Genomic DNA, 15,730 nt, shown 5'->3' on the forward strand with positions numbered 1-15,730 from the left:
GAGAGAGAATAGAGTTTTCTAGAAACAGTCCCCTATATACAATTTGGGAGTGAATTCTTCTCGTTAATAGTGTCGTTTGAAACATGTTATTGTATGTGGAGGGTACACGGGCATGGTATAAGATTTAAGGGGGAAATTCTAAATTAAAGATATTTAAAAAATAATAATAATAATAAAAAGGAAGTAGTTTCTTAGCTCTGCTACTACTCAAGCCCTTTAGAAAGTTCAACCCAGAGGGATCAAACCTACATGGGAGAAGGCGTGGTAATAAAAGTTCATTTTATCCAAATTTGAAGAATAAACAATGAAGCATGATTTCTGCTTAGAAGAAGGGACAAGGAGGGGCCAGATGGTAGGCCCATACGTGGGGGCTGTGGTTGGGAGTGCAAACACCATTCAATGATGAGGGGCATGGCACATCAATGGACATGGCTCAGTGGGAAACTCTTGCCTAGAATTCTCCAATGAGGGCACTTGGGTATGGCTCAGTTGAGGGTTTGTGGCTCAGGGCTCAGAGTCACAGCTCAGTAGAGAAGGAATTGCCTAGGATTCATACGGACTTGGGCTTCTTCTTTTAATACCAATGAAAAATAAATGAGTAAAAATTAAAATACAGGTTTGTTTTTGAGAAGAAAACACTTACAAAAAAAGTGTTAAATTCTGACTGAGTCGGTCCCTCATTTTTTATATACATACAACTTCCCACATCTGAGATTATGAATAGGTGTGCTTTTCCACAATGACCTCAAATACCAGGGTCATTAAACCCTAAGCATCAAAAGGAAATTTCTAAAGTTTGTTTCTCTTTCTGTTAACATTAGATGTTATGCCTCAGTTCATGGTCTAGGTGGCCACACTAGCCTTTTTTTGCCTTCCTTTTGAGACACATTCACATTTACTTTATCTGTCTTGGTTCTGATATCTAAGTAGTTGACTTGCCTAAGCTGTCACACACTAAATATTAAGCTGTCTAAATTCACAGTCACAGATGTATGCACATACATAATGCCAAAAGATGCCCCCTGACCTCATAAACCAAATATCTGTATAGCTAAATATTTATAAATAATCTAGACAGAATGGTAATTCCTCATCAAATAACATGGGGAAATATAAAGTAAAACAGTTTTCTGGTGTAACATTTCCACTTAAATACAGAATTTCATATTTTATGAAATGATTTCAAACTAACCCCTGAAGAAAGGAATTTTTCAGGGAAGCCAGAAGCCTTTGCCTAGAAGCCACTCACCTCTATGAGACGGTCTCCTGCCTTGAGTCTGCCATCCTGAATGGCGGCCCCTCGAGGAAGGATGTTCTTGACATAAATTGGAGCTGAGCCACCTATAGTAACATCTCGGGAAGTGATGCTGAACCCCAGTCCTTCTGTACCTAAACCAGAAATAGAAACATCTGTAAGTGCTGCTGTGTATTGTGAACTCTCTCACCCTCTCACTCTCTCTCTCTCTCTCTCTGTGTGTGTGTGTGTGTGTGTGTGTGTGTGTGTGTATGTGTATCACACACAAAGGACTAGCTAATTTTTTATGTTAGCTTTACATTTTATAATATGCAATGGCCTACATTTCTTTTAATGCTTTAAAAATTTCAATAAAGTTTTCAAATAGACTAATTTGGAAGATTTATATTGTTTAGTTCTAGAGATCATTAATGTCTTTTGGGGGTCTTATCAAGGACAGATGCAAGGTGATGAACTCCTCATATGTCAACTTTAATTCTTTGGGTAACAAATGGTCTTGACAGCTCTACTTGAACAAATCATGAATAAACACTTCTGTTAAAAGTTATAAAAACCTTTGGGGTCTAGAGAGATTGCTTAGTGGTTAAGAACATTTGCTCTCCTTGCAAAAGACTTGGGTTTGATTCCCAGCACACTATGGTGGCTCATAACCACTCTAGTGCCAGAGGATTCAACACTCTTTTCTGGCCTCCATAGGCACAGCACTCATGTGGTGGGCAGACATACATGAGGCAAAACACCTAACAAATTCCATGAAACTTCAAAAATCAAGTATTAGTAATAATTGTCCCCAGACCTAGAGCTCAAGGCAGGAGAAATGGAGAAGAAAATTTTCAGGGAGGGGACAGTGAAACCAGTAATAGTTTCAGTAACCAACCTTCCTCACACTCTGAGAACAGTAACCAACTTCCATACTGAACTACGTTGATTACCATTGTTAAGTTCTCTTCCAAGTAACTGAAATCATCCCATGTGAGGCTCTACACCCCCCCCCCCCACACACACACTACAGGGCAGATAATTCAGGGAAGAGTATAGCTGGAAATCAGGACTACCGAACGCTAGGGTCACTGGATCATGTTTAAAGGTACCAGGATTACTGGGATATCAATACGTCACTTTCTTCATTCACCTTACTCTTAACAAACAATCTTCTTAGATCAGTATGTTTGGAAAGGAGTTATACCCAATCAGAACCACAAAGTAATGAATAAAATTATACCAAGGTGCAGTGTGAAGAGTCTGACAAATTTCTACTGAGTCATAGAATTTTATAACACCTCTAATGAGCAATTTCTATTTGAGTTCATTTACTTCTACTTCCTAGGCTACATTTCAGTTAATGTGACGGTAAATGCATGGTTATTGTGAGGATATAGAAGACCACAAGGTGCACAGTGAAGAGTATGTCAGCACGACAAGAGGCTCATATAAATATAAATAAAAAAAATGTAACACACGAGAAAACCAAGACAGGTAGACCAAATATGCGTTGAACAGAAAGGAGAAGAAAGGAATGCTCAGTAATTCCTGATAACAAACATGCCATAAATAATCTCAGGTTCAAACAAAACACACATCTATACCCAACAGAAAGCCACTTCCAGACTGACTTAGTTTCTGCTGCTGTCTGTACTGAAGCCTTGACTGGCAGGCTGTCTATATGAATTTTACTAATTATTCTTCTGAGGCTGTCCCATATGTCTCTGTGCCTTCATGAAACTCTAATGACTTGCAATAACATCTATTAAGAAAGAATCCTAAATTATTCTCCTTTGCAATATTAATCTGTACAAACTACAAAGATGGACTATTATATGAACCACAATTCTATTAAATTATTGGCAATAACCCCTAAATCTATAAGCCAGAAGTTCAGGCAATGACCTTTAAAGGAAAGATAAATAGACGTCAATTTTCATTTGGTGAAGCCAACAAAAAAAAAAAAAAAAATATTTTGCTCTGATTGAAACAGATTATTGACCTTCTCCTCTGACTTTATTAAAAAGCTAATTTCTACAAAAGAGCAGGGGATTTGGGAATGCCAGAATGGTAATAAATATTAAGAAATCATAATTATCGAAGCAAGCGAGTTAGTGCTTTGCTGTTCTATAGCCTTATGTGACACAATTCCAAAATTATTTCGGCAAGTTATGATCCAAGAGGCTTCTCGTTTTAGTACCAAGCATTGTGTCAGGCTTGTAAATTAATACCACTTAGAGATGAACATATGTTTAACATGATCGCACTATACTTATAATGGACTTCTTAAAAAAACAAAAAAACAAAAACATTCAACATTATAAGAACTGGTAAAAATATTATCTTTCAGCTATGAGGAAATTTTTAATTTTTGTGCAATCATTATCACCACATCTGTATTCACTCCTAATCAAAGACAATCAACATTCTCATCCTTCTTAAGTATGGTCAACACAATCCATTTAGGTAAAACATCTGTAACATCTGTAGGCGCTGCTGTAGAGGCAGCAGGTGCTTTTGCTGGAGAGTCTCACTGCTAGTTAACTGAAATCAATACAAATCTAAGGGACTCCATGTCATTTAGAGTACCAAAAGTTAGAGAAATATTTAAAAGAAAACCACTTCTAGTTTTTTGTTTGTTTGTTTGTTTGTTTTTATGAAGATTAGACTTGCTGAATTAGGTAAATAAACAGAATTCTACCTTTCTAAATAATACTAAAGCAAAACTACTAGTTCCCATAATCAAAAATAGTGGTTCTTTTGATATCAAGTGACACTTCATGAATAAGTTCATGTTACATCATAATTTGCCATGCCTATTACTTGGGCAAAACTGCAGCTAATTAAATGAATGTTCTTCCCTCGGTATAAAGAGAAGAATAATATTATAAATAACACTGTTTAAGAAGTAACATTAGTAGAACATCGGTCAAGTAAAATACTGTGTCTTTGTAGAAGGAACCTGAGTGGGATTGTTATTCTTCGTGTAACACTAATTGTGGTGTTTGACATATTTTTGGTAAAAAACCAAAGGCTGTCACTTCAGTGGGGAAAGAAGAATGGGAATTGGATCTTCCCCTAACCAGCAACAGACAAGAAACAGAGGGCTTCCCATACAGCTTGCAAAGTGTAGAAGCACACTGTCAAGTCCTGCTTATGCCAATCAAGTAGATGCAGCTTAAAAGTCAATAATCAGAAACCATAGTTCACAGAAAGTTCAATGAAAGAATCGAAAGAAATCAGCAGGTGCAGGCCCACAGCCTTATAAAGGCTGCCTCAATGGCAAGGAGAACAATGAATGTCATGATATGAAAGCCACTATGCAAGGATTTGCCTTCTGCAGCTGCTGGGCAAAGGTATTTCATTCTGGACGGCTCTTCAGCCACTGTTGGAGCTGATTGAACTCAGGAAGGCATTTTTAAAATAAAGCCATAATTTGAAAGGCATGATTTTCAAACACTTAGGTAAAAGAATATAAAGAAGGGCAAGTGTATCTTGTCCTTGACAGACCACCATTGGCTATCTGAAGGTCAAGTGTGGCCATCACGCTGCATAGTGCAGGAGATCAACTACAAGTGTGTTCTCTATGTACATGGAACTGCCATCTATAGGAAGGGGGTGCAGAAATACATTAGTAAGGGTGGAGAAGACTTAGTAGCACCCATCACAAATTATCGGTCACCTTCAAGGAAATGAAGTTATATACTGGAGAAGGAAAAGCAAACACAATTCTGGGCTTCTTAGCAATTATGACTCAAAAATGGGTGCCCCTTCCCATGATGAGGCTATAGAAACCTCTAATTTCCTGCTTAGTATGTGGTGTGGTTGCCAATCAAGACAGTCAGACCTCTATTACTGTTCTAGATATTGAAAGAAAACCTGTAACCTGCTTTTATTTTTATGTATATATAAAATATATATATACCAAGGAATAACACATGTGCTATAACTTACTTTGGACTTGTACATTTTCAATTCATTTCTTTTGCGTTCACATGTATGTACATATGTGTGCAAGTACCCATATGATGTGTGTGTGTGAATGTGCTGGCCAGGTTACTTTGAAGTGTCTTCCTCAGTTGGTGTCATACTGAACCTGCAGCTTGTCAATTTGTCTAGACTTGGGCTGGTCACGAAGAGAGCCACCAGGATCCACAGAAAACATGCCTGGCTTTGATGTATATGCTGGAAATCTGAACTCAGGTCCATGTGCATATGCAGTAAGCTCTTTACCACCGAAACCTCCATTCTAATTTTGACAGGGTACAGATAAGGATGGGGCAGAATGACTGGCAAGCAAACAGAGAGCCCTGGGCTTTATTCTGAGCACTGAGACACTTAACAGACAAATACAACAGAAGAGCACACCTCCCCCACCTCAGGACTCGAGGGAGTCTCTTGGGCTGGTAGCTTATCTTAAAAGAAGCCCCATCTGACAGTGAGGGCATCCTACCTTTCTTAAGTTGGATGTTGAGCCTCTTGCCTACTTTTTTAGTGTTGTATACACTGCCCACATTGGTGCTAAGCACATTCTGTGGAGCCAAAGCTGGGGCTGTGGGTGGTTTAGTGGAGGCATGAGCACTATGAGGTAGTCGGGGGTGAGCATCCAGCTGCTCAGGCGGGTGATTCAGTCTGGGTGCTCTGGGCAAGGCATGAGGCACGGTGCTGGCCACACTCCTGTTGTCCACACAGTGGCTGTCAGGGCTGAAGCGGCTAGGGGAATAGTTGTTCTTCTCTCGCTGGGAGAGTTGTTCATATTGCTCCTTGTTTGCTGCAGGGACCACGTGGAACCAAATGACACGTGTACGCATGGCTTGGCGGAACATATGTTGTGCTCTGGATTTGACAAAGAATGGAAGATTAGCAAATGAAGGCTAGCAGAGCAGAAGATAACATGAGCTTGATTAAGTATACTAATTAAGCAACAAGAACCAACAGACTGTTGGAACCATTTATGAACCACGTTTATAAGCTCTGATAAAAGCAGAACAGTCTCTCCAAATATACATTTCTCATTCTGTAAACAAAAATGCTAAACCTATCTATGACTGAAGATAAAATACAGTGCCCTCCACTGTAAATCATCAATAATGATTACGTGCTAACACATTTATTATAGTTTAATGCTGACAGAAAACATATATAGATTTTTCTTCACCTAGGTGTGCCCAACCTGAAGTCTTTCAGCCTTGTACATCCAAGAGATTTATGAATGCAGTCCAATACATTTGTAGATGGCAAGGACATCTCACAATGTCAATAGGTTGGATACCCCTGCACAGAATTGTGCCATGAAATCAGTAACAGCATAAAGTGCTTTCTCACTAAGGGACCATAGAATTTTTAAAGAAATAAATACTCAATAGTATACTTTTGGAAATATAGAAGGCAACTAACCACTCATCACTTATCATAAAAACTGGTTCAAATTTGTTGCAAAATTCTCACAAAAACTATTTCCTGCAAACAGAACCTAATGATGTATATCCACTACTACCTACCCAGTCTGGATCCTAGCTGTTGAGGAGCCCTAAGGCCCACTGTAAGGCAGATCCCACTCATGCTCATCTCCAGGTCTTACATCTAATGTAAGAATGCTACTCACACTTATCCACTTTTAAAACGTTTTTGTTGCTGTTGTTATTTTTAACTGAATAAGGGTCAGAATAAAGAATTCAAAAGAAAAACTCAGTACTGTGACTCAAAGGAGACTTCCTTCTTATTTACACTGTGAAGGACAAAACTGGAAATGAGAGCTCAGGGAAGCACAGAAAGGACTTCCTGAAAGCAGAGAAACCTGCAACACTGTAACACTAAAATCAGGTCCAAAACAAATTGGGAACAGCTCAACTGGTTGGAGGGGGCTCTGAAATAAAGGCTGACAGGAGTTTGATTAAATTCTAGATTAAAACACTAGATGACTGCATAAAACTGTCTCCTGTGGTATATAGTATTCAATAATGTGTCAGAGCACCTGAGCCAAAGGTGTCCCATTATGCGACCAGGGGGAGGACCTCACTGACACAAGGGAGGGGGGAGGAGGACTCACTGCCACCAGTGGGGGAGACTCACTGCCACTGCCACAGGGGTGGGGGGGAGGTTACTGCCACCAGGGGGGAGGACTCACTGCCACCAGGGGGGAGGACTGCCCCAGCACACTTACTGCTCAAATCTTCTGTTTCGAAGATCTCCATCGTTAATCCTCACAATGCAGTCGTTCTCATGGAAAAGATTTTCTTGCTCAGCTTTACCACCTTTCTCCAACCGCTTGACTAACAACCCCAGAGTTCTGGAACATCAAGAATGTGAACAATTACAGGAGCAACTCTCCCTCCTTATTCTTTCGCTCTGTGGTAAGTGTTCACACTTCCTTAAAAGCAGAAGGACTAGGGCACTGCTGATACATTTTCAAGTAACACTGAGACGGAAGTCCCAATGATCTAAATTATGTGTAGAAATTGACCCTTTCAATCAATATCAGAATCCACTTCTGACTTGCCATTATTAGCCTTCTGAACCTAAGTGCATACTGAGTCTGCTTCAAAATGCTGACAATGGAGTCTGCTGAGAGTAATAGTGGGTATCACAGTATGAACAGGGGTAGTCTTATGGATGGTTTGGTAGGATTCTTGCTTCAGTCCAGCAGACATGCTGCTGGAAGCTGCCCCTGACTCTCTGACACCACACACAGGTCATAAAGAATGCCTGCCTATCCTCTCTGTGCTTTATGTTCGAAGGGTAAGAGCCACATTTTCAGAAAGTCAGAGAGAGAGAGAGAGAGAGAGAGAGAGAGAGAGAGAGAGAAGGGAGCTTTCCTTGCACATGAATTGTGAATTCAACAACCATCTGATAATTGGAATTTCAAAACATGGCAAGTCTCTTCCTTAAGTGACTGATTTGCTGCCACACTCCTTGCTGGATATGGTAGCACATGTCTTTAATCCTGGCTTTCAGGAGGCAGAGATGGGATGATCTTCTGTGTTCTACCCCAGCTTGATCTACACAAAACACAAGTTCGTGGAAAACTAGGACTATTATAAATGACTGGCCATAGTGAAAGGCAGAACAACAGATGTATACTAACCTAAGCTTCAGCAGACACTACCAGATAATGGGGAGGGGGACTACAGGAGAAACCGTGACATGTGGTACCAGGGAATCAGGAAGGGCCAGGACTAAGGTGATGTGACTGACTGGCTTATCCACAGTGCTGGAATCACAATCTCCAAAGAATGAACTAACTGACAGAGAGGTCACATGCTATAATCTACAGCATTTCTCATTGGCTGGAGCATTTGAAATGAAAAGACCTATGTTCTTATTTTGGAGAATTACTAGAGCTAAGAAGGTTCCAGGGCCTATGGGCTGTCAAGGTACAGGATATGTTTTCCTTTCTGAGAGCCATTGTCAGAGTTCCTTGGGAGCAACCATGACCCATCAGAAGGAGCTGGGGGGAAAAGAAAGCTAGCTCCGGAAGGCATTATTCCAAATTCAGAGCAGGCATTGTTCCAGAATCAGAGCTACCCATGCTAGCCGCACTGAGCCATGAGGTTGAGGAGAAACCCAGAGCATTATAAATGGAGCTGGGGAGATTTATAAAGAAATTATTGCAGGGTTGGGTAATGTGAAAACAGGCCTGCTGCACCTTCACCCCCCCCCAGTGAACTTTAGGCAGAGCTTAAATCAGTCGCAGGATTGCCCCCCAAAAAAGATTTTTCTTGTTAGACTGAAATATTTCTCAAACATACTCTTCTGCCACTGTTTAATATAATGTTTTTCTTCCCCTTCTTATTTTAGAGAAAGGAAGGGAGGAGAGAGAGAGGAACAGGAGGAGAGAGATCTCAGAAAGCAAGCTGCTGGATGCTGTGTGTGATTTTGGTTGCATAATTAGAAATTTAACTGCTCAGATTATATTAAGGATTCACCACTACATTTTTACAAGGTTCATTAGCCTAATTATACACTTAATTCAAACAAACTCAGTTGCACATGTTAACATTTTAATTCTAAGTATAAATTATAACCAATGATAAAACTGAAAATAAGTAACAAATGTTTTATTGACATTTAAATTGGCTGAGTTAGTATGAGTTTTGCTTTGATAATCTCCACTCCCACAACTGCCATCCAGCTCTATGGGAGTGATCACAGTTTATCTCAATAATAAACGCTGACACAGTACAAACATGGCAGTGAGTATGAATGGGGTTCCTAGCAAAAAGACCTTGCCAGCTCCCCAAGGGTTACAAGTGAGAATTAGCAATGCTACATGACTTTGAAACATGGCCACAGCCGCAGTGGACAGCCACAGAAGGACAGTTTCAACTTTATAGATATTTCAGTTAAAATAACCATCCTAGTAAAGAGGAGATCAGGTTCAACATACACGTATAAAAATTATTTTTATGGAACACAATGCCATATACTAAGGATGTTTACAATTTAAAAAAAAAAAAAGCAAAGCAAAACAAAGCAAAACAAAGCTTTAATTAAAAAGGAATCCTTGTAAAGAATATGGGAGACGGCTGGCTAGCATCTGTGAGGCCGGATGCCCAGCACAACCACAAACGAATCACATGAACTGTACAAAAAGGCAGATAAAGATGGGGAGTTTCTTTAAATCACAGCAGAAATTAGACATTATTCTACCACATTTACAAAAACACATGTTTTCTAAACCCATAAAGAGGACAGAGCCAGGGTTAACCCAGGTCCCTGGGAGAGCTCCTCACAGTGGCAGGCCACAAACCATGCTCTGCCCACAGGAGGATGTCCGATTGCTGGAGCTGGAGTGACAGAGTAGCTGTCATGGGTACTGAGAGCAGAGTGCTGATCTCTGTAAGGGGAGCAAGTACTCTTAAGCACCAAACTATCTCTCTATGAAATTATGTAGGAAAATACTTGCTGTGGCATTTTATTTATGTATGTATATACATACGTACACATGCTACAATGCAATGGCTTTCAGAGGACAACACTGTGGAGTCAGATCTCTTTCCAGCAATGGAACTCAAGTTTCAGGTTAGCAGTAGGCAACTTTCCTCACTGAGCCATGTTCCTGGTAATGCTTTCAGACCACATTGTAAACAGCTGTTTCCATGGTGTATGTTTGATCTGTGATGGCCACACCTTTAGTAGTGGGACTGCTAGATTCTGTCTTTAGAAACCACTTCAAGGCCTTACATCTTAAATAAATAAAATAATAACAAATAATAACAAAAAAAAATCTCCTGAAGTAACATTGACAAACATCTAATTATAAGTTACATAAGAAAAGATGATGAAAGAAAATATTTAGCAACAAAAAAAGAAACACCCTTGGAAGCAGGCTGTGCTATGCTATGGGCATGTGTTAGGTACTCATGTCCACCGGGAAAGATGCAGAACCTGTACTATAGAGGTAGACTTTGGAGCCAGCTAAAACCATTGTAGCATCTCTATAGATGTACCAGGACTCCAACAAGCAAACACACTTGTGTGAGCATCTTCCTTTGGAATGCCCTCCAAGAATTGCTACCTTTCCAAAATAACATCTCTAAGACAGATCCCTTATTTCTTTCAAAGATTACACAGCAGCTACCATCCAAAAGTCTCGTCTTTTCAATTCCTGCAGCATGTGGCTGGTATCTCTTAATATACATGTTTCTCAGGTTCATCAAAGCAAATACAAAGTCTGACAATTTTATAGCTCTGGTCCCCAGTTTGGTAAATGATTTTGTATCTTGTTTTGTATTGACCTAAGGTTATACTATAGTCATATTTCTGTATCATTAGAAGCTCAGAAAAAAATGTCAAATCATGCCCTGGTCAGGATATGTCATTACTCTTTTAATTTTCACAGGTTCTTATCATGAAGCCCAGGCTGGCCTTCAGCCTAAGATTCTCCTACTTCTGCCACCACACTTGGCCTGCAATATTATTTACCAAGTGTTTTGAACTAATGGCTCCGGAAAGTTCTTGGAAGTAAAAACATATAAAATAACCCAATTTCACCAAATGATGTCATAGTTATTTGTTATGAATGTCTTGAAAGTATTTGCATTTGTGACTTAAAGTTGTTTGTCCAGTGGCAGGGAAATGAAATGACAGACGTGAAGAGTTTCAAAGTGATGAACATGGATAAGGAGTTCTGGGTGGAATCAGCTCACGATTTTTGTGAAACATCCACATAGATTTGAGCAACAGGGCATCACAGAGAAGATAATCCTGTGGGAATTTCCTATTGTCACTGTGTCTAGTCTAAAGTCAGTCATCCAAGGAAGAGTTGGGAGATGAGTCATCCTTAACACTGCCAATGAAGGCACAACTACTAAAAACAATAACCTGCCAAGGAGCAGTTCTAGCAAGGTCAAAAATGAAGCTGCCATATCGAAGTGGCTAGAAACTTCTCTCCAACCCAACTTCACAAATTTAAATGACTGTTCTCCTTCACTACATAGGACACCTGAAGCAGTCGAGGAATGTCCCTTCTCCATTCGTAACCAGATTTGAAATTCTAAACAAGGCAGCAAAGATTGTATATACTTATCACTTCTATAAAAAGTAAACTTTCTAGGGAAATTATTCAATGAGGTATGGCTCTGAGTTTGAAATGGTTCAAGACTGAGTAAATTTTCAAGGCAACTATTCTTGGGGATTTCAAAGTGCACATTTGTGCTGCTGTGTTCCCATTAAAGAACACGTGGTTTCCTCATGAGTTCTACCTCACATATCCCTTTCTGCTCTATTGCTTTGCTCAGTCTGCCTGAGATCCCAGATCTCTTTATGAGCTGCCATCACATTTAAAGCCATCCTTCACCACAACTCAGCCTCAGTTTTCAAATTCAGATACTCCTTTTCTTCCAGCTCACAGATCACCCACCATGTAACTATAGCAAGTTATCACATAATTATACTGCTGTGATTTCCTAGCTATCATTCCACCTACACTGCAAATTCCTGTTCATCTCATTTTCCAATATCTACTTTCCTTACCAAAGAAAATGTTTTCTCAGGATTTGAGATGGAGAAATATAGTGTTACTGGCACTCACCAACCTCACAATGTGAGGCCTCCTCAGGATTTCTGACAGAACAGAAAAGACCATTCCCAAGTGTTTCTGGGGCTCTAGTCTCTTGGAGATGGAACTCTGAGTCTAAGCAACAACACACATTTTTGTCAATGTTCATCCAACTCCAAAGAGCTGGAAGCATCACATTCATGTAAAAGATTGTAGACCCAGTGTCCTGGCTAGTTTTATGTCAACTTGACACAAGTTACAGTCATCAAAGATGAAAGAGCCTCAATTAAGAAAATGTCTCTATAAGGTCCAGCTGGGAGTCATTTTCTCAATTTGTGATCAATGCAGGAGGGTCCAGCCCATTAAGTTTGGTCCCATCCCTGGGTTCTACAAAAAGGCAGGCTGAGCAATTCATGGAGAACAAGTCACCAGCAGCTCCCCTCCATGGCCTCTGTATCATCTCCTGCCTCCAGGTCCCTGCCCTGTTTGCACTACTATACTGACTTCCTTTGGTGATTAACAGTAATGTGGACATGTAACTGAATAAATTTCTTCCTCCCCAACATCTCTTCAGTCATGGTGTTTCACTGCAGCAATAGAAACCCTAACTAAGACACTCAGTACACACATTGAGTGAGAACCAAGAACCTGTACCCTGTTACCACAGGAAAATTGGTGATGACTGGAAAGGATTTATGAAGGGTCAAAGTCTTTGTTCTTCATACAAGAAAGCTGTATACAATTTTCCTCATTAAGAGTCAAATTACAAGGATTTAAAAATGACTCAGCTCTAGAGTTGCTAGTTCTGCACAATAATTTGTTTGTTTACTTGAATGGGTTTTCTGCATCCAAATTCAACACCATGGTAACCACCAACTGTGATAGGCTTTGCAATATTTTTCTGAATTCACCCTACTGACAGGTTTATTTCTGTTTTCTCTTTTTGCTTTAGGCTTGTCATCTGTTCATTTTTCCTAACATCATTTCACAGTGAGGTAGGAAACGTGTAATACAAGAGAGAAAGTAACATGTTTGCAATAAAAATACTGGTTTAAAGTTGGCGTGTGCGTGCACACACATGCACACACGTGCGCACCCGCACACACACACACACACACACACACACACACACACAAATAATCTTATTTGTGATGAATTACAGCTCACAAGAAGTTTCAGATACATACATACTAGGAAGCTATGATCCATGCATTCTAACTTCAAGTTTCTTTTGAGATATTTCTAAATAGTTTTAAAAGAAAACAAAGCTAAGTTACTTTTAATAAAAAATTATTTAACTGAAAGTTCTTTAAAGATATTTTAGTGTTTTACTAGAGTTTAAAGTAAAGAAGAAAAAAAAGAAAAAGAAAAAATGGAATGAATAAAAATACCACTGCAAAATTCAAGGTGAATTTAATACCGAGCTACAAAATACTGTATTCATGGTTCTTCAAAAAAATTTTATAAGTTCAATTTTCAGCTGCAAGTCAATCCACAAACTGTATTTTAAGCAAAGGGACAGTATAAATTTGGACTTGCAGTTATCATAATTAATGGGAAAGCAGCACAACTGCTCAAAGACAGACTAGTACAGCCCACATTTGGCTATGTGCTAATTCATACTCCTCTTCCAGAACATGAAGGGCAACAATTTTAGCACATGTGCTGGCTCCCTGTCACTGGTCTGGGGTCTCACTGTTCTACATGCAGAGTCTGAGTCTCTAGCCTCATTTCACAATGTCTGCACTAGGCTTTCCTAACTGATGTAGGTCCTCAGCTGTGGCTCTGTGTTCTGAGTCAAGAGTGGTTTCCTTGCCAGTGTTCCAGGTTCTCTGTCACCGGTCTATGTTTTGGTCACCAGTTAGGCTCCTTTTGCCAATTCTAACTTCTTGTCACAGCTCTGGGTTTTTGGTCACTGGTGTATGCTCCCAGTCTCTCAGTTCTCTGGCACTGGTATAAGACTACTTGCTAATCCCACTCCCTCAACCCAAGTCTAAATATTTCCTAAAAAAGTCAAGTAAAAACAAGAAAAGGACTAAGGAGTTCAAAAACAAAGCATAAGCGTGTTTCACCAGGTCATCACAAAGTGAACAAAAAGAGGGGAAGTCACAAATACATGGGGCTAAGCCCCAGGATGGAGAGGGAACACCACATCTGACCAAGGCACCTGCCCAACAAGTAAGTACTGACATCAAAATTACCCAACAGCATTGGAATAGAACAAGGCATCCAAAACAATGCTTACTGAATGGCTGTGGGGGAGAACCACGAAAACTCAGTTGACATTTGTAAACTTTAAGGAATCATATTCTTTGCAGTAATGAGGTTGAAAATAACAGTGTAACATTTGGTGTCGTGAGCATTTGGAGATTAAAGTCAGCTTGCCCAACTTTCTAAGGAATTGGGAGGGGGGAAAAATGAGTATCTTACCTAATTGTAGAAGTGAGATAAAAAAATACAAATTTAAAACAAATTCCCACCTAAGATACCCAGGTAATTTTTTGGTTTTTGTTCTTGTTTTTCCAGATATGGTTTCACTACCTGGAACTAGCTCTGTAGACCAGGCTGGCCTCAAACTCACAGAGATCTACATGTCTCTGCCTCCAGGTAATTTTTATTCTATGATTTCTTGTTCATATAATTGCTGTAGCTCTCCCAGGTTAGGAAACCCAGGCAGAGTTGTCAGATTGTGACAGAGTTCAGGAAGCAGTAGGATGTGCTAATGGTGAATTTATTAAAATAATATGAACATACGAATCCTTCCTGTGCACAGAAACTTCCTTGAGCAGGCTATGTATACTCTGTAGACATATATGTATAAAGGAAATAGCAGCTGATCCCATTGAAAACTTTTCCATTATGAATGTATGAAGTCAACACAAAAAAACAGTGGACATTATGAGCAATTAAAAACCTGCAAGATACATTACCTGCCGCCTCGAGCACTGAAAGGCACTACATGGATTCCCAGAGGCCCTCCATCGTTGGGGACTTGTACGAGCTTTACCATATCACTGTGAGACAATGATGAATGAGGGAGCATGAACATGGACTGTCAACAAACCAAAACAGAAACAAAACAAAACAAAACAAAAACTGCCAAAACACAGACATACACAACAAAAGAGAAACAACAAAAACCCCACCAGGCGATAGGCATACACGTATACACTAAAGAACACAGGCATGATGATGGAGGCAGCACTGACGTACACCTACCTGAATGCTATTCTGATAGCATGGAGGGAGCAATCATCAGAGATAGCAGCATTAGAAAGGGCACAGAAGAGGTCCTCTTGGACCATTGTCTTCTGAGCAATTTGACTTCATGCTTCAGAGATCTAAACTTCATGAATACTCCCCAACCAAACATCTAACTTGAGAAGTCTAAGGTTAGCTAAATACAGCCATTGTGGATACACAGCACATGACAAGTTACAAAGTGCTCCAATGCATGTCACTTCATCCATTCTCCCAATAACCCAAAATGGTAA

At 39.8% G+C, this 15,730-nt stretch overlaps 1 protein-coding gene across 1 annotated transcript in view; it reads right to left on the reverse strand.

Annotated features, from left to right (window-relative positions):
* Pard3 (par-3 family cell polarity regulator) overlaps nucleotides 1-15,730 on the reverse strand; it is a 535,997-nt gene that overhangs the window by 230,551 nt on the left and 289,716 nt on the right. Inside the window, exons 7-10 of the mRNA XM_051201603.1 lie at nucleotides 15,167-15,250; nucleotides 7,401-7,526; nucleotides 5,691-6,073; nucleotides 1,250-1,389 (exon numbers count right to left, since the gene is read on the reverse strand). Coding sequence (XP_051057560.1) covers nucleotides 1,250-1,389; nucleotides 5,691-6,073; nucleotides 7,401-7,526; nucleotides 15,167-15,250 — 733 coding nt within the window. The remainder of the gene's footprint in view (nucleotides 1-1,249; nucleotides 1,390-5,690; nucleotides 6,074-7,400; nucleotides 7,527-15,166; nucleotides 15,251-15,730) is intronic.

The sequence above is a fragment of the Phodopus roborovskii genome, unplaced genomic scaffold (assembly GCF_943737965.1).
Source record: "Phodopus roborovskii unplaced genomic scaffold, PHOROB, whole genome shotgun sequence".
Lineage (NCBI taxonomy): Eukaryota > Metazoa > Chordata > Mammalia > Rodentia > Cricetidae > Phodopus > Phodopus roborovskii.